This window comes from Ciconia boyciana, chromosome 10 (assembly GCF_034638445.1).
Source record: "Ciconia boyciana chromosome 10, ASM3463844v1, whole genome shotgun sequence".
In the NCBI taxonomy this organism is placed as follows: Eukaryota; Metazoa; Chordata; class Aves; order Ciconiiformes; family Ciconiidae; genus Ciconia; species Ciconia boyciana.
In genome coordinates this window covers 44,117,685-44,145,170 of record NC_132943.1, presented here as the reverse complement: position 1 = coordinate 44,145,170, position 27,486 = coordinate 44,117,685, and the positions used below count along the sequence as shown (strand labels likewise).

The 27,486-nt window shown below is 55.3% G+C and overlaps 1 protein-coding gene across 1 annotated transcript; it reads right to left on the bottom strand.

The window, feature by feature from the left end:
- Window positions 1-25,796, bottom strand: COL6A1 (collagen type VI alpha 1 chain). Its single transcript, XM_072874152.1, has 35 exons — window positions 25,538-25,796; window positions 24,605-24,734; window positions 22,513-22,713; window positions 22,027-22,186; window positions 21,702-21,824; window positions 21,590-21,610; window positions 21,355-21,375; window positions 21,210-21,254; window positions 20,880-20,933; window positions 20,007-20,051; window positions 19,875-19,901; window positions 19,483-19,509; window positions 19,337-19,381; window positions 19,045-19,098; window positions 18,210-18,272; window positions 17,712-17,774; window positions 17,486-17,539; window positions 17,362-17,397; window positions 17,119-17,181; window positions 14,667-14,729; window positions 10,656-10,718; window positions 10,126-10,188; window positions 9,584-9,634; window positions 9,464-9,499; window positions 8,921-8,983; window positions 8,368-8,433; window positions 7,612-7,647; window positions 7,229-7,265; window positions 6,345-6,353; window positions 5,333-5,466; window positions 4,146-4,255; window positions 3,655-3,838; window positions 3,258-3,432; window positions 2,815-2,844; window positions 1-2,060 (listed from the first exon to the last, which is right to left on the bottom strand). Exons 1-35 carry the CDS (start codon window positions 25,644-25,646, stop codon window positions 1,450-1,452), a joined length of 3,072 nt encoding a protein of 1,023 aa, XP_072730253.1. The 5' UTR covers window positions 25,647-25,796; the 3' UTR covers window positions 1-1,449.
- Window positions 25,797-27,486: the final 1,690 nt, after the last annotated feature.

Sequence of the window (27,486 nt, the reverse complement as noted above, 5' to 3'; positions counted from 1 at the left end):
ACTGTGGAAAACAATTTATTTGACAAATTTCTGAAGTGGACAATTTTAGTAAAACACAGGCATAAAATAAAACTAACTCGTACAATGGGTTTTTGGATACAAAGTAAAGAGTTTGGGATGCCGATACCTGGCAGTCACTGTTGCTTTCTCAGAAGCGCATGAATTCATAGCAAGAGCACCAATGGAAGCGCTGAAATAAAATCTCACCTGGCCAAACCACATCTTCAGCGTGGTCCTGGAAACAATTGTGTAAACACCAAGGGCCTGTATCACCCACGTAGTGATAGCACCTTTGTCAGTATATCCGTAGGGTGTGAGTCAAAGACCCTGGCAGATAATGGCAGCTTTTCCCTTGACTTTGCTGGGCTGTGGATGAGGCCTTAATTCAATATATAGTACAGTTAGTGGGTTTCCCTTGGGCCCAGGTGCCTAACTCCTAGATGGTCCTATAGAAACAGTACTCCCAGAGAGCTCACTGGGAATTAGACAGCTTGGCATTTTTTTTTGGGGGGGGAAAAAAAAAATCCCACTAACTGGGCTCAGAGAGATTTTCCAGAATGGAGCTTGGACCATAACACAAGTCATCAGGTTATTCATGAGGTTCCTGGTTTCACTGTAGGACCATGAGATCAGTTAGTGAAGGAGTGCAGTTATGTAGCTTCTTCTAGGGTTTCCCCCCTCCCCAATGACTGCTGCCCATCTTTCATTTGGTCGGTGCCCAGTCTCCCTGCCCTGAATGGGAGTGTCAGAGCTGAAGGATGCTCTACCACCCACCCCCACTCCAGCCCTGGGAAGTCAGTGCCCCATCCCATGGCACTAGAGGCCAGAGACGCTTCCACCCAGCTTGGGTAATGCAGTCCAGCCCTCTCCCACCAAGCATGGGAGATATGAATCAAACCTGCCAGCCATGACAACGATCCCCTCTCAAAGCTTGCTGAAGTGTTGAACGTTTCACTTGAAGCACAGCATTTGGTTAGGACCATTGTGAGCTGGGCAAGTGCTCAGCTGATGTACGAAAGAAAGAAGCAAATGAACAAAAAAACCTGTATCTGAAAAGAGCATAATCAGCCTTATGAGACCAGGTTAGTCCTTAGTGGTACAAAATTCCTCATCCTGATTCTTTCTTGGCAAAAAACAGTGGGATGAGGTTGCTATTGGTGTTCTGGCAGCTTATTGCTAGGTGTGCTTGTGTTTGCCTGCTGTGGGGAGGGAGAGGCAGGCATGGGCAGGGAGAGAAGTTTGAGGCTAACAGAGTAGAGATGCAGATGATGAAGCAGGGGGAGAAGGAAAGGGACTATGCACAGCCAGGCTGTGGCACTATGGCTATCTGCATAGACGCAAATTCCTCAGGTTGGTCAAGAATACTGTTAATTTTTTTTTGGTTTGTTGGTTTTCATTTTTAGGCGAGACAGAAGCAGGCATGGCCATGGCAGAAACCCACCCAGACACTCAGTCAACAGCTATCTTCCTGGAGACAGTTTGGTAGAAGACACCGCGCAGCAGAGAGGTATAGTCAGGCACGCGGAAGAGGTGGCGCTCCCCGTAGACCACATCGTAATCTGCGCTTTTCCCCGTGACCAGGACACGGATGTTGGGCTCATTGGCTTGGCTGCCCACTGCCAGCACGTAGATCTCAATGCCAGCCTGCTGAGCTTCCTGCACAGCCCTCTCAATGGCCCTTGCGGTGATCCCTTGAGAGTTGCCATCAGAAAACACCAGCACCCTCTTCTTTGCCCCACCACGGGAGGACCGCTGGTACAGCCCCGTGACGTACCGCAGAGCGGCGTTGACGTCCGTGGCGTCGTTAATGAACTCCATGTTGTCAATGGCTTTGGCGATGACCGTGTAGTTGTACTGGAACTGAGCTTCCACTTTCTGCTGGTTCCTGCCACTGTACTGGACCACAGAGACACGCACGGAGTCATCAGTAGGCTTGCCGGCCTCCAGGAACCGCTCTGCCAGCCGCTTCACGAACTTCTTGGTGGTCTCGAAGTTCTTGCTCCCCACGCTGGTGGAGCTGTCCACCAGCAGTGTGATGTCTGCCAGCCCGTTGAAGGTGACTGCAAGGGGAAAGACCCAGGGCTCCTTATGCTGCGTTTCTCCTCCTGCCTCTTCCATGGAAAGCCGGTGAAGTCACCGGCTGTCTCACAGGCTTCCTGACTTGTCAGACTTGGGAAATCCCCACTCTCTGGGTATTTGCTAGCTTGCTTTCCCCTACCCCAGTGCTGTCCTACACTTGTCCTTTTACCCTTTCATTCCTTCTTTTATTTGGTTTATGACAGGCTGCATTCCCAGGTACTTATCCGGCTTAGATAATCTAGTGACTCTTGTTGCTTAAATACAGTGCTGCCCTTGCATGTCTGGGGAACCACTTCATCTCCCAAGGCTGGCTTCTTTCCACGATGAGTCTGAGGATTTTATACACTTCTGACTTGGAGGTGTACCCCACTAAATTCCTCCCTGTACTAACTTTTCAATCACCTTTCTCAAATACCCCTGCCATGGTGCTCATTTTTCCTCGTGCTCTCACCACCACATAGTAATTGATCTCAGCCTGTGAGGGCTAAAATCTGGCACAGCTTCCTCTCTAGGTTTGAGGTGCCACGAAGGCAACTGTCTAGGCTTTTCCGCCGGTGCTTTGGGCTGGCATGTGAGACACCCTGCGAGTGTCTGACAAGGCTTGCTCACTTCTCCAGCCCAGGAGCCTCCCTGCTGTGAGAGGTCTCCAAGCTATGCATTCCCACAAACACAAACTCACTTCCCCCACCACAGCACCCACAACCCCTTCATGTGGCACGAGGAGTCAATACTCACTTGGGCAGGTGTAGTCCGGACATTTCTTCTCTGTTAAGAAAATTAGAAAGAGTAACGTCACCAGCTCACCCAGGAAAACCACTTCTCCTATCGCTTCCCACAGAGCCACAGAAGGGACAAACGCCCACCTCCGTCACGGCCACATTGTGCAAGGCACTGTGCAAAGGCTTATAAAATGTGCACCAGAAAGCGCAGAGGTGCATGCTTGAAAAATGCTGTGGACAGAGATGCCCTGCAGCAGGAGAGGACCTGGAGCTGGCTGCAAAGTGTTCTGAGACACAAGATGTCCTTGTCCCTTATCTAACTAAACCTTGAACGCCATTCTCTCCCCTTAAGAGCATGACTGAAGGAAGGCAAGGGAAGGCAGCCTGCATCCCTCACCCTTTGGCTGAGGCAATCCTCACTACCTTCCTTATTGCCTCCAGCCATAACCTTTCACCCACCTTGGCAGACATACGAGGTGATGTTCTGCAAGAAGGTGTCATCCAGGAGCTCGGCGTAGTTGTCCCTTTGAATGGACAGTCCTGGCCTGGTCGGTCTGCTTAAACAAGCTATGTCATTCAGGTGATCTGGATTTGGAGGGTTCCGGAAAATGTCACCTATCCCAAGGGAAACCACCTGCAGGGAAGTTAGAGTCCATCACCAGATGCATTCATCATCTAATGCATTCATAAACTTGAACGCCTGTCACTTTGTGAGAGTGCTTCTAGTGACATGTGCCCCTGCAACATAGCCCTGGGTAGCAAAGACATGGATACCCCCAGAAAGCCTGCACTACTCTGATGCACAGCTGCTGTCTGGTGGTTCCCCGCAGGCAGGGTGTTTCCCCTGTATCCTTACTGGGGTGACATCGCACAGAGAGTTGAGCGGGGTAGGGTCCCGCAGTGTGTCGGAGCGTCCGTCCGTGATGACAATGGCAACGCGCTTGTCAGAGGTGAATCTCCGCAGCAGGTTGTCCTTGGTGAACTGCAGGGCTTCTCCAGTGTAGGTGCCCCCAGCTATCCATTTCAGGTTCTTGACTGCCCTGCAAGCACAGAGACCAGTGAGCCTGCAAGTCCTGCCCCACGGATACTGAAGGAGCCTCTAGGAACGCTTATCTCTGACACGCTTGCGAGGCAGGGCAACATCCCTGCACGGGGCTTTGGGTGGAAAACTGGCAAGCTCCTTGGCCTCAGCACCACCTACAATGCCACCAACTGCTACTTTCCACTAAAGAGCATTTAGCATCCTTGCATTTGCAGGAGCTGCTGGCCTGGAGATGGAGGATGGGAGGTCAGTAGGTGTCCCTGGGTCAGGTCTCTGCATGATGTGCCAAGACCCCACAGACTCACTGTTTGAGCGCCCCGATGTTGTCTATGTTGGCATCCCCCATGGCCACCAGCTCCTGTGTGTTGTCATGGCTGTACTGCACAACACCCACACGGGACTCCCCAGCTTCAAACTGTTGGAAAAAACAGAAGCCAGTTAGGGTCAGATACCTCAGGGGGCCCTGGATAAATCCTGCTGGTGGTCTGTACTGAATGTCTTCACAGCAGGCTCTGCCACCTCTTCTCTGCGTTATTCCAGGCAGAAGGAGCCCCAACAGGAGTGGATGCACATGGGGACCAATTCGGTGAGCCAGTCAGTGAAACAAGACCCAAACCCAGGTTTCCCGGCTCCGTGGTCTCAACACAAGCCATTGGTGGGTAGCTAGGAACAGATGTTTTTTCAAAACTTCTGTTTTTCTTCCAACACTGGTTTTGCTGCCCAGCTCTAGCCTTTCTGCTTGTTACTGTCTCTTTGCCAGCCAAAGAGACCCATGCAGGCCCACACAAGTGTCCAACAGCAGGTCGTTGTGGCTTTACAGCCTGTGTGCTACAGATGTGTCTGGTTATACCTTAAGGAAAGATTGGATCCCAAACATCCCTTCCAAATCATAGAGGTAAATGAAATTTCCCACGCACAGCAGGTTACCAGGGAAGAGTTAGGAGAGCAAGCATTTGTGTCTCTCTTCAAACTGAAAGACTCACGACTGGGACAATATTGCTGTTTTGGGCTGCAAAGGTCCTTTTTAGTAGTGTGCTTAACTGGTAACCTAAACCCAAGCTTGGGGGCAGACAAAGGTGCCTGGGGGGCTGGCCATCAGGGAGCGAGGGGAAGTTGCAACACGCGTCATGTGTTATCTACTCCAGCCACCTGAAATGCTCATCAGGACAAGGAAGGGACTGAGACACTGATTGATCAGGCAAATGCTTCATGAACCATCTGCTCTGAGACATGGAGGAAGAGTTCACAGCCACAGCAGACAGAGTCCCTTTGCCCAGAAAGAGTGAAATGTCCATATTTTGGGACGACAAACTGCTGTGTCATCTCCATCACTTTATGAATCTGGGAGGAATCAAGACCCACCCCAGTTACACACTTGAAGCTAAGCCTTATGGAGGCTCTTTGGAGTGGAGGTATCTCCCTGTTTTTCTGCTTGCAGTGAAAAAAAAGTGAGTGCACACAAGAGTATCCTGGCACTTGGTGGAAATCTCACCTTCACACGTTCGTCCTTGCTCAGGCGGTCGATGACTTTAATGATGAAGTCCTTGGCAATCTGGAAGTTCTGTAGGCCGATGCTCTCCGAGCTGTCCAACACGAAGAGGAGGTCGACGGGACCGCAGGTGCACTCTGCAGCAAGGCACAGGAGCGGAGAGGCTTGTGTTTTCTATCTGAGCAGCTCTCTCAGAGCAGCACATTTTGCAGGGAGGCATAGCAAAGCAAGCAGCTGATGTCTGCTGTTAGTCCCGATCAGGTGGGTGCCTGTGCCCTATCTACCCGCAAAGCACGGTGTAAAATAAAGCAGCAAAATAGCTGCATAGGAGACTCGAGAGTCAGTTTACTAATTTTTCCATTTGTGTTTTGCTCAGTGCCCCTCATAAGACAAGTAGCATTTCCAAGCTGTGAGTACCCTTAAAACACCCAGTAATTATTCCAAAACCCATTTCCTCATAAGCCTTCTCACTTCTTCCATTCACCCAGCCCAGGAGGACAGAGGTGACACTGGTGGGCTGGAGGAAGCTGACTCAGCTTGCTCCCCTCTTTCCCATGGCTGAAGGACATCATGTGCCCTTGGCTCTTCCTTCAAGATTGTGGACTGCAAACCCAACCCATCGTGACAGCATGAGAGAAAAAAATCCAGCATGTTTCTCTGCAGACCAGCACAGGATTTGGAAGGAGGAAGACAGAGCTGGATCCACAGCGTGCCCTGAACTGACGTCCCTTTCAACTGCAAAAAGGGTGGAGAAAATCCGCCTGCAGTTTGCTGGCACAGGGCACCTCGACAACAGTTTTCCAGTTGTAGGACCCAGCCACAGCAGCCTCTGAATCCGTGCAGCACCCTCAGGGAGAGCTCGCTGCCCTCCTCTGTCTTGTTCATGCTCGGTCCTCCCTCCCGGACTCTCACCACATCTCCGTAGCAGAAGGCAAGGAGCAAGAAAAGGGAGGAGTGCAAGCAAGGAGAAGGGCTAGTAAATGTTTGCAGAGCAACTTTGCCAAGTAACACTCACCGCAGCAAGCTAGAGGAGAAGGGAGAGAAAGAGAGAACGTTAAAATGCTTGACACAAGGGTTTTTCGCACACTAATGCAGACTGCAGGTTTGTGTTTCTGCAAACCCAAAGACACCTGGTCTGGACAATTCAAGCTCATGGAGGTTTCCCTCCCGTTTGAAATATCCCGATCTCTCTCCTGTTTCAGACTGTGATGCCCTGACCTGGAGCACTGCATGCAGCAGAGCTCTGTTTCTGCACACACTAGTGCATTCTTATTTAAATAAAAATAAAAGCTAATCCTGGAGAGACTAAGTAAATGACCAGAGCATGGAGCTCAAACTCAGTTCCCTAAGTACCCTGCGTCCTTCCAGCACTTCATTACTGGCCGTGGGCCAGAAACCCTTTGCAGCACGTGTGTACTGCTGCTGCCCATGGCAGGACACCCCAGAATAGACCTCTCTTTCCCAAGGGGGAAAGTCAAGCCCTGCTATTTAAGAAACAAACATTGTAAAGTGGTCCACACAAAGATTTCACACAACTTTGCTCGTATTTTTCCTGAAGGGTAATTGTGTATGTACAGAGCCACAGGCACAGCAAACCAGTCTGCAGCACGCACAAGTGAAACACAGTTTCACGACTACTCCAGAGACAGAGCTTGAAGTCCCTGGGCCATGCAAAAGATTTGCCTCTTTTGGGTTGCTGTCCCAGCTGCAGGGAGGACGTCCCACCGCTCCCCCAGCTCACTCACTTAATTGTGACTCGTGGAAGGGAGCGATGCCCATGGCATCCCTCTGCATGCTGCCTGAGGATGGCTCTGCTCACTGGGGGCCAGAGAAAAAGCAGCTACGTCCCACTCAGCAAGGACCCGAGCAGGGTGGGAGGAGCGGTACAGGGATACTCACAGCACATCTTCATGATGATATCCAAGATTTCACATTCCTGAAAACAGAGATAAAGAAATGTTTGAGTAACAGTGAAGGCAGCTTCCTGGCTCCCAGGTGCTGCCCACCACCCCCAAGGCTGCTTTCTGCCCTCGAAGCAGGTCTTGATCTGGAAATGAGTGATGTGCAAGTGGGGCGGACTACAGAGGGGACTGGCTGGTGATGGACTGACATGAAGGAAATCTGGCCAGTGAGACTTGCTGGGGCAGTAATGGGGGGCAGCCACCACCCAGCTTGGGAGCACAAGGCTCCCCCCGCAGTGGCCCCCTCCCAGGAGCCATCACGCGGGGCAGGGGAAGGACAGACCAAGCAAGCAAGCAGTGCCCTGATCCTGTCCCACTCACATCTGGTCCTGGAGGCCCCACAGGTCCTGGTGGTCCCTGTCAAACAGAAGCGCAGAGAGAGCAGTTACAAGAGCAGCCAGTCCTAGCTGTGGCATAATCTGCCAATACCTTGCTAAGCAATGTGGAGTCTGGAAAAGTCTCTTGGCTTCCCAGTCGCTGGCCCCTGCACTGGGCTTTGAGCAGGTACATCTGCTTGCTTTGCACGATGCCCTGGGGCTGCAAGGGGACGGGGGGAAGGAGACCTACCTCCACACGTGCCATGCCCACCAAGGTGGGAAGGCAAGCTCTTGCTGCAGGCAGCAAGCACACACACCATGTGTAACATGGCTTGGCGTTGCCCCCACAGCACCCAGGGGATGGATGGATGGATGCCATTTGCTTGGAAGATGCCTCTCCTGTAGCCTCCAGGCCAATGTGAGGCAATGCAAGCAAGCGGCGACTCAATACGAACTGAAACACTTTTAGATTCAGGATGGCCACTCTGAAAGGCTACTTGCCTTTACTGAACCTGATCATATGAGAATGCTTTGCTCATGAAAAAGCACAAGTGCCTGTATTTTCTGCCCTGATTTGGGATGAACATGATTTCAGAGACCCGTGTACCAGGCTGCTGCAGCAGCGGGTTTTCAAACTGCCTTGCTCCTGCTGCAAGCAGGGCCAAACACAGCAAGTCTGTGGCGAGCCCTGCTGTTGGGAGAGCTGTCAGCCCGGCACGCTGAGCTCATCGGTGCAAACCCTGCTAGGGTCCTTACTTACCGGGCGGCCTTCAGGTCCCCTGTGGCCCTTCGCTCCTTTGATGCCCCTGGGGCCAGGGGTTGGGTTCTGGAATGAAAACAAAAACAAAATCCACAAATCTGTGTGTGTCAGGGTGCAGCAGCTTCCCCTCCAGATGTCTGCCGAGCCCTGCTTAGCCACAAAAATGTTATCTGAGGTTGCTGTACCCAACCAAACGAGTTAGGACTTGGGAGGGTTGGGATGGACACTGGGAAAATCTCCCTCCACATGACAGTGGTGCAGCACAAGTGCAACCATTGGTGCTATCTGGAAGCATACAAAACCTTGCAGAGACGATACAGACCTCAACCTAACAGATCTGGAGGTTTGCCAGCCATAAGCTGTAGGACACAAAACGAACATCTCGAGAGAGCTCCCCTTGCCATCAGACACTGCTCAGCGGCAAAGGGCGCTTGCAAACTTACAAAGGCTGATGGGCTCTGACCCACACGCAAGGTAGTATTAGAGACCCAGCCCAAAGCTCCTGCACTGTGTTCACAGAGAAAGATGATTCAGCTTTATACAGATTACTCACATCATTGCCAGGGTCTCCAGCTTCTCCTTCATCACCTTTAGGACCAACATAGCCTTTTGTTCCCTGAAAAATAGTACAGAAGAGACTCCTGCATGGACAGCTGTTGTTAGTGTGGTGAAGTTGGTGCTGGCATGCAGTGACCTTGTGAGAGCTGGCTCGGGAGGGGGGTGAAGAGCAGCATAAGAGGCTCCCTAGCACCAAATTGCAGTGCTATTGAGGGAGAGAGCTTCTCAGGTGGCTTTCACTGTTATAGCACCATCCAGCTCCCCCTGGGTGGCACTCCCAGCCCTGGCTCCAGGGCTGCATCGGAGTGCACTCAGCCCAGGCTGCTGCCCTTGGATGTCACTACCAGTGCACCAAGGCAGGACACTTGCACCAGAAGCATCCACTGCAGGGAGAGGTGGGCAGAAGGAAAAGAGAGCTTTGGAGGAGCAGGCTGCTTCAGGGAGCCCATTTCACCATGCAGCTGATGGAGAGGTTCTAGGAGCCAAACCACCAGCCAGGGCAATTTCTGTTGGGTGTATGAGGAAGCAGCAAACTTACGTTAACGCCAGGGTCACCTCTGTCTCCTGGCTGCCCCTGGGGATGAAGGAAAGGAAGCATGTTAGCTTGGACAAGCAGAAATAATGGTCTTACAGTTTCAAAGCAGCGCAAAAAACTTACTGGGGCGCCTGTGAATCCAATCGTGCTGTTCCCAGGAGGGCCATCCTCCCCCTGGAAAGGAAGGGAGAAATATGTGAGATAGATAATGAAAAGCAGACCCCTTAGATAGCACGGCAGCAGGACCCTGCCCTCCTTGGACAGTTTATCTCCACAGCAAAATGTCTGTGCAAAAAATATGCAACTGGAGGGTTGGACACTGGTGCAGACAGGTAAAAAGGCCATCTTGCTTGTGTGTGACCTGCACAGCCACTGAGAGGAGAGTGACACTGTCCCTCTCAGAGACTAGGGATATGGCCACAGGCTGGGAACAGACTGGGAAGTATCAGGTCTCTGTTGCTGGAAAGTACATGCCAAAATACGGCTCCTTGAGCCTGCAGATGTGATGCATATTCGAAAGCAGGCTGCTTGCAAATTTTCCCAGCATCTCAGCTGTGTAGGAATGTAATTTCTTTTCTCCCTGAGTCGGATCATGCTGTGTGGAACTAGCCTGTTGTACAACCTTTCCACATGGCATGCAATCCCCCCAAACAAATACCACTCACCCTTTCTCCCATCAGGCCAGGGTCTCCAGGCAGCCCAGGTGCTCCAGGCAATCCCTTTGGACCCTGGACGGAGCAGAAGAAGCAGTCAAGCATTGCACACCATCCTTTGAGCTGGGAAGATGATGCCTTCTGAGGCAACCAGCTATCATCACGAGCCCATCACGGGAGGTGGTTTGCTTACACAAGAGCAATGCGAAGCCCACAGCTGGGCTTGGACTTCAGCTTGCTCCTGGCCCCAGAGATCAAATCTGCTGGCAGATTCAGGTGGCTGCCCTCGGAAAGCAGCTCCCCCAGCTTCTGTGATGGGAAGCCACGAAATGGCTTCTGGGAGGTGGGGAAAAAGGCAGCCATGGCCTTAAGGACCCATGAAAAATGCCTTGATGTGTCTGCCAGGAAGATAGCACCTGAGTTTGTACCTACAACAGGTTTCCAAGATCCGAGGGATTTGGACACAGCCCTAACGGGCAACATCTCCTGGCCTTCCCTTCATTCCCTCCTCCCAGGAGATGCGGTGATGAAGCAGAACTGACCTCATTGCCGCGGGGGCCGTCGTCTCCCCTGTAGCCCTTGGGTCCTGGGGGTCCAGGCTCGCCCTAGGGAAACACAAAGAGCTCTCACAACAGGGATTTTCTCTTGGTGCTGCTCCTGCCCTGAAGGGCTGGTCCCTTCGTTTCATGATGTGGCGGGTGGGGGCATCCGCCTCGTGCCTCGCACCCATCAATGAGTCACCTCTGCCTTGGCCAGCCTCAGAAGAAAGGACCTATTGACAGGGGTTAACACAGGTGGGAGATGCTTCAGGAGCTGTGCCTGGCTCCCCCCGTGCCCCCCTGCCTTCCCCTGCCTGCACAGGCTGCAGCTCCCCACACTTCCTTATGCCCCGCTTTCTCTGCAAAGCCCCGTCAGAGGCAGCCCTGGCCAGATCCCTGCTGAGAGCAAGCCAAAACAAGAAGCTTTCTGGGCCAAGGTGTGACACTGCAGGCGTGGGTTGAACACCATGTGCTTTCAGTGGCAGCCAGGCTGCGGGAGGGAGCAGCCTCCGAGCAGAGCCTCCAAGGCCCTAAAAGCTATCCCTCTCCTCCAAACCTCAGTCCAGTGACAGAGGACCTGGTGGGGAAGAGGATCAGGGAGGCAGGGATGATGCTTTCTAGCAGCTGGGTTTCACAGTGGCATCTCATCAGCTGTGACAGAGGTGTCCCCGGGGCAGAGAACGGTCCTTGGTGGAGCATGTCACCCTGAAGGTGACACAGACCTCCCTCCACAGAGGCCCTCCCCACACCTCAGGGCTCGGACACGTCTGGGTCGCAGCCGGGCTGGCAGAGGCCCTTTTGTGGCTCTGGGGAGTTTCTGTCCTCAGGAGGCTGCAGTGGGTGCTGGAATGGACCAGAGCTGTCACTCTGCCACATCCCATCTGGGCAGCGGCCGCTCACTTCGTCAGCTGCAGGGCTGGCCAGAGACGAGAGGAGGCGGGAGGAGAGTTTTTTTCTCCGAGAGCTCCAACAGATGTCCAAGGGAGCCCCTCCACCTTCTGCTTGGCGCCAACCGCCCTTCACAGGGTTTACTTGCCAGGAGATTGGTAACGATGGTGGGTAACAACTGGGTAATGATGCTCTTGTCCATGGGTCCAAATGCTCGAGCAAGGCATCATCTCACATGGAGCTGGGTGTGCAACCAGTCCCCAGGCGATGGAGATGACAGGTAGGCAGAGGGAAGGCAGAGAGCAAGCTGTGGTGGGAGAGAGTGATGGCTCGGCAATTGGCCCCTCCAGCATCACTGCTGTAGGCAGCGGGCATGCCAGTTCAAGACTCCCAACCTCTGAAATATTTCCTGCAAGCCACACGACTGCAGTCTCCTGGCAGGCGGAAGGCAGCACTCGCTCAACGGTACCTGGGCTTCAGCATTACAGCAGTGTGTGCCCAAGAGCTTCCTCCATATTTCCAGTGCACCAGCAGCACCTCTGAGCTTTTGGGGAGCTGCCTCAGTGCGGTGGCTCAGCCTACCCCAGCTTTGAAGCCACTCTCTCACCACCCGAAAGCCGAGGAAGCTGAAATTCCTTCCAGCTGTCGTTTCTGCTTCTTTTTACGTGACAGTGCCTGGGAGAAGCTGGTGCCAAACATCCATGCACGCTGCATGCACCCTTCTTCCAAGGAAAGGTGTGCATCTGGGTGCAGAGGACTTAAAATTACATAGTGCAGAGCACTAAATTGCTCAAAGGCATGTGACCTTATTTCTGCACAAAAGCCCAGAAGACAGAAAGCTGGGAAGGAGGGACAGGAACTCATGATCGTTCTCATCAGCCAAAGCTGGATCCACAGCACCCTTGGCTTGTGCTGGCTGTACATGTCCTCACTGTAGCACACAGTGCAAATCCCTCACGGCCCTGGAGCAGTTTATGAAGATGCAGGATTTTGGGTCAGGAAATCTTTAGCAGCTCCCTGTCTGCTACTTTTCTGGGTGTGACAAGAACCACAGGAGGGATGGGCACCATGACCAGGAGGAGAGAGGGACCACCAAACCTGCCCATGAGGGTCAGGGAAAGAGCGTGCTGACCTTTAGCTTCTCTCGGATAGAAAGAGGATGAAAGGGAGTCACAGGTTAGCGGGAGCCCTCTCCCCTTGCCAAGAAAAATACGCTCCAAGAGCCAGAGCTTGCAGATAACACGGCTTGAAAAACACTTGTGTTTGCCAAAGGCCTACTCTTGCCCAAGCCCAATTATGCATTTATTTTTAATTTGGCCAAGCAACAGCATTCTTCCTCAGCTTATGGAAAAAACGTCCTCGCTTTGCAACTGCTTTTGAAATCTCCCTGGCGTGGTGGAGGCACTGGGGCAGTCTCTGGTCTGGGGAGGCATCGGAGCTGCTTCTGTAATGCTTCCCTCTCTGACAGGGGTTTGACTCAAGTTCAGTGCTGGGGAGGGAAAACCGGTGTCCCACAGGCTCAGTGACAGCAGGGAGACTGTTCTTTCTCCTTTCTGCACCTCCTCCCCACCAGTGAAGGCTGGCTGGAGGCAGGATCTATTCCAGCTTGGCTCCCCACCGTGCTTGTATAGCTTTGGCTCCCAGGCTTGCATCAAATCCCCACCTTAACTCTGTCTTCTTCTGCGCGGTCCTTCTCCTGCCTTGAACCTGGAATGAGCCTCTGCCACACGGAGAGCAGCTCCAGTCCTTTCTCCTTCACCAGTGTCAGCCTGCAGCACTTGTCCATTACACATGCACATCCAAAGAGCTGCCCTCCTACCAGGGCCACCTCCCAAAATGACACCTCTCACCACGGCAGCGCCCAACAAGGTGGATGCTGCCAGACGCTCTTTGGTTGTGGCAGGAGCTCAGCTCAGCTACAGACAGTAGGATCTGGACAATCCTCCTGTGTGAATTTGGTGCTCTTCACTAGCACGAGACAGGCTCGAGGGAAGCCCGACTCCAGGCAAGCATAACCCTGGCACAAGTATGTCCTCTCCCCAGGCTGTGGCATGGTGCAGGTCTGCTGTGGGGATCACCCATGCTGGGGATAACGTGAACACAGCCGTGGCCCCTTCATGACTGTCCTGCACTCCAGATCTCCTTCAGGGCTCTTCAACACTTGTTCGACCATAAAGGACTTCAAAAGTTGTCTCATCTTTGTCTGCATGCTGGTCTCCATGCTTCATCCCTTGTGGAAGTCCTGCTCCACCAGTGTGGGAATGTTCATCTCAATACTTCCCTGTGTCTCGGGCTCCATCAAAACTCTGATGGTATGGGTAAGGAGGGGAGTTGCCCCACAGAGCCCTGTCCAAGGGTGACTCCAAAGCATGCTTGCTCTGGTGCAAAGACCCTGTTGGCCATTGCAATCAGTGCCATCACCACGGAGGATTAACCCAGCAACCCCTCCAGACCCAGAGTTATCGACTGGGAGCTGGGTATGTCTTTGGGAAGAAAGAGCCTTTAATTGTGCAAGGGACAGAAGCCTTCCTCAGGCTGGAGGTAGCCAGCTCTGCTCTCCAGAAAGCCTGTGGGGTCTGAGATCTGTTCCTTGAGGCACACGAGGACAAGCAGACCCCAGAGCAGGAGGGCCAGACCTTGCAGCAAGCAGACTTGAGGAACGCTGGCTTTGGGACAGACTGTCACTGCAGATGCCAAGCGTGTCAGGGACACCGCTGGGGCCCCATCAGGCTATCCTCACTGACACAAGATGTCTCACTAACTCCCTTGTCCGAAGTGAGCAACGTCTGGCCCCAGGCCTGAACATATTGTGCGTTGCTGCAGCTTGCACTTGCAAGTTTCCAAATCCGTCAGACGTGTTGGCATCTGTTTCCATGGGATTGGGAAATGGCGTGGAGGTTGCTCTGTCCCCAGCCCAGCAGCCAAGTCTCCATTTTTTTAGCCCTGTTCGTATTCTGGGTTCTCCTAGAAATCCCTGCCCCTCTTCACCAGCTTTGCTACCCGGTCTGGAAGATGCTGAGAACTTGCCCCAAGATGCTGTGGCATCAGTTAAGCCCCCTTACCCCACTCTTCCCACTGCCCCAAACACTTCCACCTGGGATCCAGAAGGTTAATCCAAACTCTTACCTGCTCGCCAGGTGGTCCGAGGGGTCCTTCCCGCCCTTGGTCACCAGGTGGTCCAGGCTCTCCCTGAAAACGCACACAGAGGGCATGAGAAACTCCAAGAGGGACAGGCATAGGGTGCAAAGGGCCCTGCGTGCAATGGGGAGCAGGGATGCAGCACTGATAGCACATGCTGGATAGAAATACAGTCATCCAAACAGGGAGGTTTGAGGCAGATTCAGGAGTTGGGTAGGAAACTATCAGAAGTGTGGGGAGAGAAAGATGGGCTAGCGTGGCCACCTTGAAGCCAAGAAGATAGCCCTAAGAGGAAGACCTTCTGAAGGATAGGAGTGCTTGCCTCTGGGTGACAAGTTTCAGCCCATTTTGTGCCAGAAAAGCAAATGCCTGGAGATACCCATCTTGCTAGGCTTCTGCAGATACACAGACCTGGCCCTGGCCCCAAAACCATGTAGTGGCTTTTCCCAGCCACGCTCTGCAACCATGGCTGCTTTTCTAAGCAGCTCCTGCCCTGGGCAGTCTGCGTGGAGAGGAGCTGCTGTCCCCATGCATGGGCAGAGACTCCAGGCTAGCAGCCTCCTTCCTCCACCCCCTCTTCCTCCTGCCTGCCATCCCTGCAGAGCTAAGGGGATTTCCAAGGGAATGAGCCAGCAGATGGGGAGGGACATCTTCACCTCTCACTGCTGATGCTCTCCCCTCTCCTTTGCTAACACTCAGCGCCCTGCCGCTGGGTTAGGGCTGTTTGCAGAGAACTGACAGCGCAGGAGCCTGGAAAACCTGAGTCTGGGTGGTTTTGCACCCCAACAACTCCCGTAGAAGGAAAAGCCCAATGGCTGGATACAGCTCAGTTCCACTTTCACTTAATCAATGTGGAAAGGGACAGTCTTCCACCAGACCAGCTGAGCTGCGTCCCAACAGGGCAGCATGTCTGACAGACTCCAGGCCACCTTCCCCATCTAGACCCACAGCCAGGAGCGAGCAAGCCAGGGAGGCAAAAGGAGAGCCAGGAGGCACGGCCCCCCATCCCCGCAAGTCCAAGGGCTTGCTGTAAGTTCCTGGCAATTCAGAAGAAAGCTTTCCCCTCTGAAAAGTGGAGCGTTACCCCTTACAGGGCTGCACGACAGCTAAGCACAGAGCTTTGTACTTTGTACTTTGTACTCTGTACTTTGTACAGAGCCAAGCCACCCCTGAGATCAGCCAGCACCAAGTGCTGCAGGACAAGTATCTTTGCATGAGGTGCTTCTCTGTCTGCAGCCCTGGGACGTGGGGCCAGGCAGCCCCCAGCCCGCAGGGAAAGGAGGTGTTCAGAAACTTCCCGTGACAGTCACACCTGACTTAAAACTTTGAGGAAAGCGGTTGAAAGCTTGGCAACCTAGAGCTGTTGTTTGCAAGCTAGAAGCCTCCAGATGCCTAAGCCAAACAGTAAATACAAATCACAACTTCCAAAGGGCCCTGAGCGCCGGTGGAGACGTTTCTGGCGAGGTTACGCAGCCTCGTGCTTGGACTAAAACTTGGAAGGAAGCAGCCCATCGTCTGCTGAACGATTTAACTCCAGGACACTGGCGTGCCTTCATCTCCCGCGCACATCTGCCCTGCACACCACGTGCGGCAGCGCTGCCGCTCCCCGAGCGGTAAACAGGAAGGGGGAGGCTGCCAGCAGCCCCCTGCCAGAGCTGCCCCCTCCCCAGGGTGGACTTCTGTCCCCTGCTCCGAGCTGGTGGGTACAGGCTGTCCTTGCTGCAGGGACAGGGGAAGAGCGTTGCAGTGGCGGCCGCCCAGCAGTGCTGGGACACGGCTGGCCACCCGCCGGGATGCTGCTGCTGGATGCCCTGGCTCCCGCTGCCTCAACCCTGTGCAGCAGCACCCCTCGTCCCTCCTCAGGGTGTGTGACACCTCTGCCGCTTGCCACATGTTTGTCCTGGCCTGCCGAGGGCTCCTGCCTGTCCCTCCCACGCTCATGCTTGGTGACTCACCCCCGGCAGGCAGGAAAAATACTTTCCTTGTGACTTCCACCCGAAAGGGGAGAGAAGGGTGTTCCCCCTCCCATCTACACCCGTGCATGCTGCCCTGCCGCTAATGGCACCTGTGCCATCCTTCCCGAGCCACCGGTACCCCACACAGCCCCCGAGCACCTGGAGGAGGACACCTTGCCTCTTTGCTCTCCATCAACTGGTTTTGCAGCCGTGAGGCAGGGGCTGACAGTTCTCCGCCTGCTCTTGGCTTGCTGGGCACACTCTCCTCTGGGTTTTGGCTGTTTGGTGATTAGCTGCCAGCATAAAGGGGCGATTGCTGGGGGATGACAGCAGGTTCCCCCGGGCTGTCAGGTAAAGGCACTGAGCTTGCCTGCTGGCCATAGGCTGATGGATTTAGCCGCTGGGCACCTATTTCCAGTCCCTGGCTGCCAAGCGTGACGCCATTTGCAAGCAGACACTGAAAGCTGCCCCGCGGATGCAGTTACCAGCTCTCCTCTTGGCCCGCGGTCGCCTGGCGAGCCCGGGGGGCCTCTTTCTCCATTGCTGCCCTGCAAGAAGATGGTGGGAAGACAAAATCAGGACCTGCTCCCAGCAGGAGCAAAGCTCTCCCTCATTGCCCACCTCTGACCAGGCTCATGCCCAGCCCTTCTCCTCCTCCTCCTCCACAGGGTACCAGCCCCTGCCTGTGCCCTGCCGGTGCAGCGCCCAGCAGCAGTGCCCTCACTTACTCGTTCTCCAGGAGGACCATCCACGCCTGGAGCGCCCTGCAGAGAAACAACGGAGGTTGTCAGGCGGTGGGGATGGCCGGCAAGCATGCATGGGGAGCATCGCGGGCACAGGCAGAGGACTTACCTCATCGCCCGTCTCTCCTGGTGGTCCAGGCTCACCCTGGTTTCCAGGCGCGCCCTGCGTGAGCAAGCCACAGGGGTGCAAACGAGACAAGTCAGCAGGTTTTGGAGCAAAGCCCTGCGCGCTTGCAGAGCCTTGGACAAGCTCTGCTTCAAAGCCAAGGCTGGAGCAGGAGAACTCTCCCTCCCACAGAGGGCAGAGGATGCTCACGCACAGGCATTCCACCCACCTTCTCTCCAGGGCTGCCGGGAATGCCCTGTCGGCCAGGTTTTCCGTCGTCCCCAGGCTCCCCCTTCACAAGGACACAAGGCATCATCAAGACTGCATCCAGCGCCCAGCAGTGGATTTCAGCTCCCACGGCTCAGAAGCCGTCAGGAGCCCTGGTGCACCCCAAGCCCCTTTCTGGGCTGTGGTCTCTCCCCAAGGAGCTCCCCATCCCCAGCAGATCCCCCCCACTCCACCTGCCCAGTGCGAGCCACCTTTTCACTGCAGCCCCCCAATATCTCAGGAATGCTTGTGCCAGGCTTGTGGGCACCTGCTAACCTTGGGCATGCTGGAAGTCACACCAGCCAGATCTTACTGTGCGTGATGGGCTGAGTCCTCTAGCGTAGGCTTGCCCCCAAGCAGTGCAAGGAGGCCAGAGATGGGTCAATAGCCACATCTCCCTCTTGCAGGAGAGGGCTCCCAGCACCTCTCCTTCCATGTGGGTCTGGGCAGAGTGGCTCACCTTTCCTCCCTTGGGTCCATAAGCACCGGGATCTCCCTTTGGTCCAGGCGGGCCTTGAGTTCCCTGTTGAAAAAGGCAGCATCACTGAAAACCAAGCCAGTATTGCTATCTGCGGGAAATTGAGCATGGACCGAGCATCCCAGCGTCCTGGCCCAGAGCTCCCCAGTGGGATGGACAGGAGGGACATGTACTCAGGAGTGACACAGGGATGGCATGGTACGCTCACAGCATGGAGCCATGCAAGCAACTCTGTGGCCATGTTGCTGAAACACTGCAAAACTGAGTGTGCTTCTGCAGCTCAGAGGAAAATGGCAGAAAAAGTGGTTGCTGGGCTGCTGTGGCTGGACCGCAGTGACACTGGTGCCACCACGGATGTGTCATCCCAGGAGCACAGAAACAAACAAGGAAACTGGAGAAATGCAATGTCAGAATAATGTTTTCCAGAGCCCTCCAAAATCTCCAACATTTTCTGGGTGGCTGGTCACAGCAGGCTAAACTGGTTAATCCTGGGCTTGCCTATCTGGCACTGAGCTCTTCTTTGCCAAGTTGCCTGTGCTGAAGAGCCTCCAGCCAAATGCTCCCCCAGCGTACAGCCTCCCAGGCAGCCCCATCCAATGGGGACAGCATCCAGGCAAGGACAAGACAGACTGCCCCAGGGACACTCCCAAGGTGCCATGTCTGGGATGAGCATTGCATGCCTAGAGGCATATTTCCAAGTGTGGCAACTCCCTCTCACAGCTCCCCTTCTTGGGGGCCTCCCTGTTTCCATGCGCCATCATGGCAGACCTGCTGCGCTGGTTCATTCGCATGCAAGGGGCACCCACAGGGTACGTACGTCGAATCCTGGTGAGCCTTTGCAGCCCGGTAAGCCGGGGTATCCAGCTTCACCCTGTCAGACAGACAAAGCAGGGGTCTCCATGAGCAGCACCCATGGGGAGACCCCATCCATCATACCAGAGCCCTGCAAGGGACATCGCAGCCCTGTCCCTGGCTGGCAGGAGGACAGCCCTGCAGGGAGGGAGCCCCACTGCCCCACATCGGACACTGGCTTCGTTCCCAGACAACAATGGTTTTGGAGGGGCAAAAGCCCCTCAGGCTAAGCAAAGTGCCCTGGAGTGGAGATTTACCTTCATGCCATCAATGCCATCGATTCCACGCCTGCCCTTCTCACCCTGAAACAGAGAATAGGGATCATGAAGAAGTGATTTCCAAAGACCCTTCTCTCCCCAGGCATCAACCAGAAAGAATAAATGGTGCAAAAGCAGAGGCTGACCTTGGCTCCTTTGGCTCCTCTCGAGCCCTGCAAAGGGAAGGAGAGAGATGTTAGGCCCCCGTGCAGAGCAGATCCATCCCCCTGCTGCACTGTGGTCCCCACGCCAGCTTGGTCCGAGGGTGCAGGCATTCACCGTGCCCCTGCACACCGCTGCTCTCTCCCATTCTGCCTGGCTGTGCCCACTGCACGGTGCTTGTCTGATCCCCAAGGCTGTGTCAGCTGCAAACTAGCTGATCCCATCGGATCCCCGCTCCTGGCACGGGCAGTGCCGGCAGGAGGGATGGATGTGCGGGCATGTACCAGCCCCCAACACCATGCAGCTGCAGGGGCAGCCAGGGGTAACCAAGCAGGGGGACACAGAGATCTCCCCCCAACATCCTTGCTGTCCTCACCTTTTCTCCTCGACTTCCTTTGTCACCCTAAAGATGAAAGGAGAGAGGAAAACAGGAGAATGAAAACACTTGCAGCACAAAGCCTTGTGGCCCGTCTAGGAACCATGCCCATGACCCTGCAGCCCCGTGTACCTTCATTCCTTGGTAGCCAACAGGTCCCATGTCCCCTGGCCTGCCCTAAAGAACAGAAACATGATGTTACAGAGGCAGATACTGTCACCACCATTGCCATGGGGCAGTTTCCCCCCAGGATCTTGACATGGGGCTCAGCCCCAGCTGCCATACCCTCCCACAGGAGGCTCTCCCATAACTCCACTCCTTGTTTGCCCGATCTGGGAGCACAGGATCATTGTGGAGGGCAGAGGGCACCTGCCTTCACCTCCACCATCTCCAGCCCTTCCTGGGGGTGGGGGAAACTGGGCACTTGGGGACAGATCATCTGGGATGAAAGGGAAGGGTAGAAAACCCTTGGGAAGGAAAAATGCATGGCATGGGGTTTCCAAATTGGGAATGCACAAGATGAGTAACTGCACACTCACGTGTGTGGGAGAAACGCACCTCCCAAAAATAAGTGTACCTAGGTTAAAAAAAAGGGAGGAGGAGGGAAATAGTTTCCTCATGCTATTAGCATATTATTTACCAAAGGTTTCCCTGTAACACTACTGTGCTTGTCGTGTCAGAGGACGCGGGAGGGAGCCCAGAGTCCACCCCTGGGCTGGCATACATGAGTCAGAGACGTGTCCTCCAGGAGGAAAGGCTATTTTGGGTGAGGAACAAGGAAGCCTTGTAGCAACAGAGGAGGGGGGCCACCCCACTGCCCACCAAGAGCCACTGCTCAGCAGGGTGGCTGCGGAGTGGGACAGCTGGCCCTGACCCCACTGACTACCCCATGGAAACAGGGTGATGCAGAAGCAAGGGCTGGTGAGGATGTGCCCAAGAGGTCTGGCCAGAAGTGGCCAAAAAATAGCCCCTGCGCAGAGTGGCCAGGGATGGTCCTTTACTTACTGGGTCTCCAGCCTCTCCTTTCTCGCCGGGAAGACCTGGCTTGCCTCTTTCTCCCTGCAATACAGGACAGAAATAAAGTTAGCTCATCATACCCAGGAATAGAAGGACAACCTGTTGAAAGGAGAGCAGGGAAGATGGTAGCAGCAATGCTCCATGGATGTGGGGAGCAGATGACGCTAGCCACATGGGAGCATGGTGTGGGTCCTCATCCACCTCTCCATGTGGCAGTGGTGGGGTGCCGAGGACCTGTGCCCCACTGGTCTCTGAGCATCCCCAGTGAGCCTGTCCCACCGCCTCCATCCTGCAGCATGGCCGCAGCCAGTCCCTCACCTCATTGCCCGGGTCACCAGGAGGTCCAGGGGGCCCTCGGGGAGGCTGCGGAGAGACGTATGGGTTAGACCAGCCACCAAGGCACATGCTGGGGCCATGGGGATGTGAGGGAAGGGGACAGAGGGGTCTCAGAAGCTCAACTCACCTGGCACTCGAAGGAGCAGCACTGCCCAGAGAGAAGGAGAAAACAGCATTAGAAGCAGCCAGGGCCAGGCTGCACCCTGCTTGAGGGGAGCTCCCCAGGCTGGCAGGGGCCAGGCAGGGGCTGCCTGCAGGGCAGGGCTGTGCCACTGAGCCCCCACTTGGCTGTGGGTGACCCGCAGGGGACAGGCTCAGGCACAGGATCGGGGCAGGGGAGCGGGGCACCGGGGAACACTCACCGATTGCTCCGTGTTAACTTTCTGCGAGACAAGAAAGCAAAGAGAGAGGGTTTGAGAGGGACAGGTGAGCCCAGGGAGGGGGCGGGCTGGGGAGGGGGCGGGTGGCGCTCACAATCATGTCGATGATGGTGTTGATGGTTTCCTCCACGTCGAGCTCCCGGGTTGGCTTCAGGCTGGTGGCGGTGAAGTTGCGGCGGTAGGCATGGTCTGTGGCGATGATGTTGAGCCGCTGGTCCTACGGTTGGGAGGTGGGGGAGGGCAGAGTGAGACCTGCGAGCACCCATGCAGGACCCACCCCCAAAGACCACCCTGGGGTCCTGCATCCTCCCTCTAGGGAGGGGCTCCAAGGGGCACTCAGAGCCTCTTTCACCGTGATAGGGGTCCCATGGTCCCACTCGGGACCACTGCAGGGAGAATCCCTGCTGCGTGGTCCCTACCAGGTGGTTGGGGGAGATGGCAACGGAGAACACTTTGATCCCCAAATGTTTGGCTTCATTGGCAGCATCGTCCAGGCCTCCACACGGCTCCTTGTACCCTTCCAAGGGGTGTCCATCAGTCACCACAATCAGGTATTTATTCTCCTTGTGATGGGAGCCACTGCAAGGGTTTAAACACAAGATTTAACATTGCAAGGATTTAACAGATTTAGCTGGAGAGGAGTGGCTTGGGCATCTCTGGACACTCACCCCAGGCAGTGCCCCAGCCCATGGTCAGGGTATGCCAGCCTCATCCCAGCAAAGCCAGAGCACTAGCAACCTGCCACCCCCATGCCTGTTTCGTGCCTAGGTGACCTCCTCTCCCACGCTGGGGACAGCTCTGCACAATGCACAGGGACGTCCTAACCCAGAAGCTCCCAACCTCCATCCACCACGGCCATAACACCAGCATCACCCCCTCCACCCACCCAGGCCCCACTGCCTTACCTAATGAGCAGCTCCTCAATGCCCCGCTTTATGGCACAGTCTGTGTAAGTGCCCTTCCCAATGTAGTTCACGGCTGAGACGCGGTTCTTCAGCTCGTTCTGGCCACTGGGCATCGAGGTGAGGCTCTTGATGAGCACGACCTCATCGCTGTAGTGCAGTGCCCCAGCGTTCCACACCAGGTTGCGGTCACAGCGGTAGTATCTGCACGGACACACCAGGACACGTGCTTTCAGCACCTTCATCCACGCCCTGCCACCACCTCCACTTCACTTGCACTGGCCCGCCATGCAAAATGCAAATCTTCTGCCAAACATTGCAGGGCTTTGCTAGGGCTCCCTGCTGTCCTGCAAGGGATGTGCTTCACGTGCAAAGCCCAGCTAGGGGAGCAGGGCCGTTTGTTCAGCAGGTGGAAGGGCAAAGGTGTGTAGCTGGTGCGTGCCCACAGGGGTCAGACAGTTTGGCAGAGAGGCTTCCCTAGGACGTACCAGGCTGCAGTGGCTGGATCTGAGCAGGAGATGCTGAGCCAGGCAGCCAAGTGTGTGTGTGCAAGACAGGTAACTGTCGAAACAACCTCCCAGGACTGCAGTGAGTTTTCCACTGTAGGATGCGTTAAAATCAAAGGATACCTTCCTCTGAAGGATGCTCTGACTCAGAGAGGGATGAGTGTGTGTTCAAGCCCCATCCTGCACCTGTGACTCCCTGGGACAGAGGCATCGTGATTCTTTGTGCTTTGGCCAGTGCCCCAGAAAGGGTCTTTTCAGGATGCTGGGGCCAATCCCAAAGGGATGGGGTTGCACAGCTCCCTCACTTCCCCAAGCTCATCTTCTCTCTGCCCAGCAGGACCTTTTCCAAAGCCACCTGAGCATTGCTCACTGCTCTCCCCTCCACCCCACCGCTGCCAGCTACCTTGCCATCATCTGTGCCAGCCATGCTGCGCATGCTGTGGGTGCCTGGCAGCATGGCGTGCACAGTGGTGGCTTGCAGGGAGCAGGTAGAGAGTGGCAGGGTGGGGAGAGGGGTGTTTGGGGTGGGATCAGAAGGTCGATCCATCTGTCTGCATGCAGCAGGGGCTCTGGACAAAGGCCAGCACCTTGCTTCGGAGAGACTCATGCTGCATTGATGGAGGCCTGGCAGGTTGCTCCCAAGCACAAGGCTCCTGGTCACTCAATGCCTCGTAAGGTAGCTCTCCTGCCTGGGCAACAGGTAGGTGAGCTGCTAACCCCCTCCCACCTGTCTTGAGACGGGAAGCTTGCCCCTCCAGCTCGTGCAGCACTGGGACATCCCCATGGTGCTCCTCTGGGCACCAGCACACATATCCCACTGCCCCAAGGACCAGGACCCATGTGCCTCCAGGACTTGTGGTGCTCCCGTGCATCCCTGGATCTCCTGCCAGCAGGTGAGCCATGGCCTTTGCCTCCAGCTCTTCCCATCATCACCCTCCTCTGAGATCTGGGAGCTTTGGTGCCCCTGGGTGCCCTCACCCTAGGAAAGCCAGGGTCAGACCTCGGTTGGTGGCGGCAAGTGTGGGTGAGGAGGAGGCAGATAAAGGGCTGGGCAGTGGGGTCGATAAAGGGCACTCCACAGGGGCCACCAAAGCTGGGCTGAATGCTGCAGGGTATCCTGGGGGATGCCAGCTGCAAGGGAGGGTTTGCTCTGCGGGATGTCCATGAGTGCTGGGTTTAACATCAGAGGTGCCCTGCTGCCACCCAAGCACCTAGGTTGTCCTGGGCCTGAGCAACCAGTGGGATGGGGATCAGCATTGCTTTGGCCCTACAGGATAGCCAAGCGGCCACCTGGGCCAGCCAGAGGCAGTGGGGCTGGGGTGCCATGTCTGCTGCTCCAGGAAGCCCTTGCTTTCCCGAGGGCGGGTGCAGGCAGCCCTGCTGAAGGCACGCTGCTGCCCTTGGCACAGACAGAGCAGAAATGGGGCGACCGCAGACCAGGAGAGGGAGGAGACGATCCCACCCCCCTCCCCGGCATCCCTGCTTTCTTCCTCTCCCTCCTCGGACGGGTGCACAGGGTGGTCTCAGCATCCCACCCAGCACCAGGCTCCATCCCTAAAGCAGCCTGGACAAAACCCTGGGAGATGTACCTGTTTGTCAGCTTATCAATGAACCGGTTGGTGAAATCTTTCACTTGGGCAACCAGGTCCCCAAAGGGCTTCACCCTCAGGGCGACGCTCTCTGAGGTGTCCAGGACAAAGAACAGGTCCACGGGGCAGTCTGGGAAGAAGCAGAGAGGCAGGAGTCGGCCGGTGGCCCCGCTGCATTGCCTCCCCAGCCCAGGCTCTCCATGCTGCCGGCACACACGACTGCAGCCCAGCTCCCCTCCTAGCAGGCTCCTAGGATCTGCGCTAAGGGGACTGCTTTCACATCCTAACCCCACGCGAGACAAGCAAGCACACGCACGGGTGAGGTTGCTCATTTCTGTTTTGGCATCAAGGGTAAGCTGGATCAAGCACATATTCAGAAAACATCATTTTGTGGCATTTAACAGCTTCCTATAATTTTTTTTCCACTTACATGAAAAGGCTATCTTTGCAAGACCAATACTAGTTATATAAAATAACGTGCAGCTGCAGCAACCACTTAAAAAAATAAAACCAAGACATGATAGCAATTAACTCAATGAAAAATTAATTCTTTTCTGACACACCCTGGCATAAATATCATGGCAGAGGAGAGCAAAGGCACCTTAACAGCCAGTGCCAAACCCAAAATCTTTCAGAAAGCTAAACTGGTATCAGCTGTTATCCCCCTCACTGCATTCCAGTGCTACTGGTAACACCTGAGAAGACAGAGCCAAAGAGAAAGAGGCAAAAAAAGCATTAAAAATGGGTATGTCTTGCAGATCCTCTCTAATCCTACATCGCTCTCCTCGGCAAACACAACTCTTCCACCAAACGTCCCGACAAAGCTGCGGCCGTGTATGGCAGCGGAGGGGTCTGCCCAGGAGGGAAACAGCAGCCGGATTTCTCTGCTGATCCTGGGGAGGAAAAACACCCTGGGAAGCAGCCCGGGCTTACCTTCTGCTTTTGCAACCCGGGTGGTGATTTCTGGGCGCTGAGCACGCGAGCCCCCCCCCAGGAAGCCGGCCAGGAGCAGCAAAGTGAATAGAAAGTCTCGCAGCCTCATTTTGCTTGGTTCAGATTACCATCGAGCTGGATCGAAGAAAAAGAGCAGGGAAGGAGAACCCGGCAGCCGAGAGAGGCCGCGGTCTGGAGGCAGGAATCACTGAAGATTTTTTTTACCGCTTTCCCCTTGGTTTCTGTGGGAGGAAGAGCAGGCAGGAGGGTAAGGGTGAGGAGGAGACTTCTCCAGCCCGAGGACGGAGGGAGGGATCAGGGGCTGTCAGCTGTGAGTCAGAAACGAATGAGGCATTTCTCCTTACCCTTTTTCTGGATGTCAGTGTACCCGCGATGGCACCCTGGCCACCGGTGCCTGGGATCTCCGCAAGCCTCACGCAGCGAGCCCTGGCACAGTCAGTGCCCAGCATCAGCATCCCCCGTGGGGGTCAGCCTGCTCTGTGGGGCAGGGGGACTCGGGGCACCTGCCAGACTGCTCCCTCCCAGCTCCTGGGCCAAGAAAGCTGGGACAGGGGGACAGGCGTTCCCATCACATCCCCACCTGCGTGAGAGCTGGCCTGTGCTGTCCTGCTAACCAGGGCAGCCCCCACCACAGGGCAGAGCTGGAGTTGTCCCACGGCCACCCAGGGATGGGGCCACCATGGAGGCAGAACATTTTTGGAGAAGCACCCTGATGTCACCTGATACTCAACCCCCCTCAACCTGAGGGGCAAGCTGAGGGACCCCCAGACCGTGAACGACCCCCCTGGGCCATGCTCAGGGCAGGGAGTGGGGATGGGGGGAGGAGGAGGAGCCCAGGAGGTAGAAGCAGGAGCCCAAGCCCTTAGGGGTGCCTGGAGATGAGCATCTTCCCATCCTGTAGGATGGCAGCAGAGCCTGAGGACCTGCAGCAGTGGGGAGTTGGACCCCCACAGCAAGGCCCCCCAGGGTATTGTAGACCATCCACTCTCCATGGCCAGCAGTGGAGACGAGTCCCATGCTTCTGAACTCAGACCCAGAAGCAGGTACTGCCAAACCCCTCATCACAGTGGGAGCATTAATTGCTATCGGGGAGAGAGGTGAAATGCCTGGAGGCTGATCCTGCTACAGCCGCAGCTGTAACCTGCTCCCACGAGTACAGGAGGGGACAAAAGGCTGTCATTAAATAGCAAATTTATGGGTTGTCCAGGCCAAGGAGGCATCTTGCCTTTGAAAGCTGAAATGAAACCCAGAGAAGGGCTTGATCTGGGCCAGGCAGAGCATCCTGTGGAAGCGCATAGGACCAGGACGGCTCCAAGGGGCAGAGAGTCAACAGCACGAACCCAGCCGGTACAAATGGTTTGCACGCAAGCTGGTTGCACGAAGGCAGCAGGACACCTGCCGCGCTGCTTCGTGGGGCCCCACGGGGCTGGCTGCCACCTCCGTCACCCTGCCTTTCATGCACAACCACTCTGACACCATCGTTGTGTGAATGATCAGGAGAAAACATTGTAGGCTTGGCTGTAGGTAGTTGTCTCAACTTGAGACAACGGAAAAAAAAAAGCTCTAGATTGCAAATTACGTCAGTGGAGGAGCCTGTCCACACTATCGCGGCAGATGCATCAAATAATGACTCTTTGGATAAACAACATCCAAAGTCAGTGGAAAAAAACCACAGACTGTGCTGAACTGAAACCTCGTAAGCCCAACAGCACAACAGGCGTCGTTTTTCACACCAGCACATATTTAGGTACATCTGTGGAAGCTGATGTTAAAACAAAGGAAAGAGGAGAAACTGGTGGTCTCAAGGAGGGGCGGGACTGCTGCTGGGCACCCCTGAACCCCATCGCCGCAGCTCCTCCAGGCCTTTGGAGAGCCTCAGGGTGCCACGTGCTTTGGCTGAGGGGCAGCCAGACCAGCAGGGCTCCTCC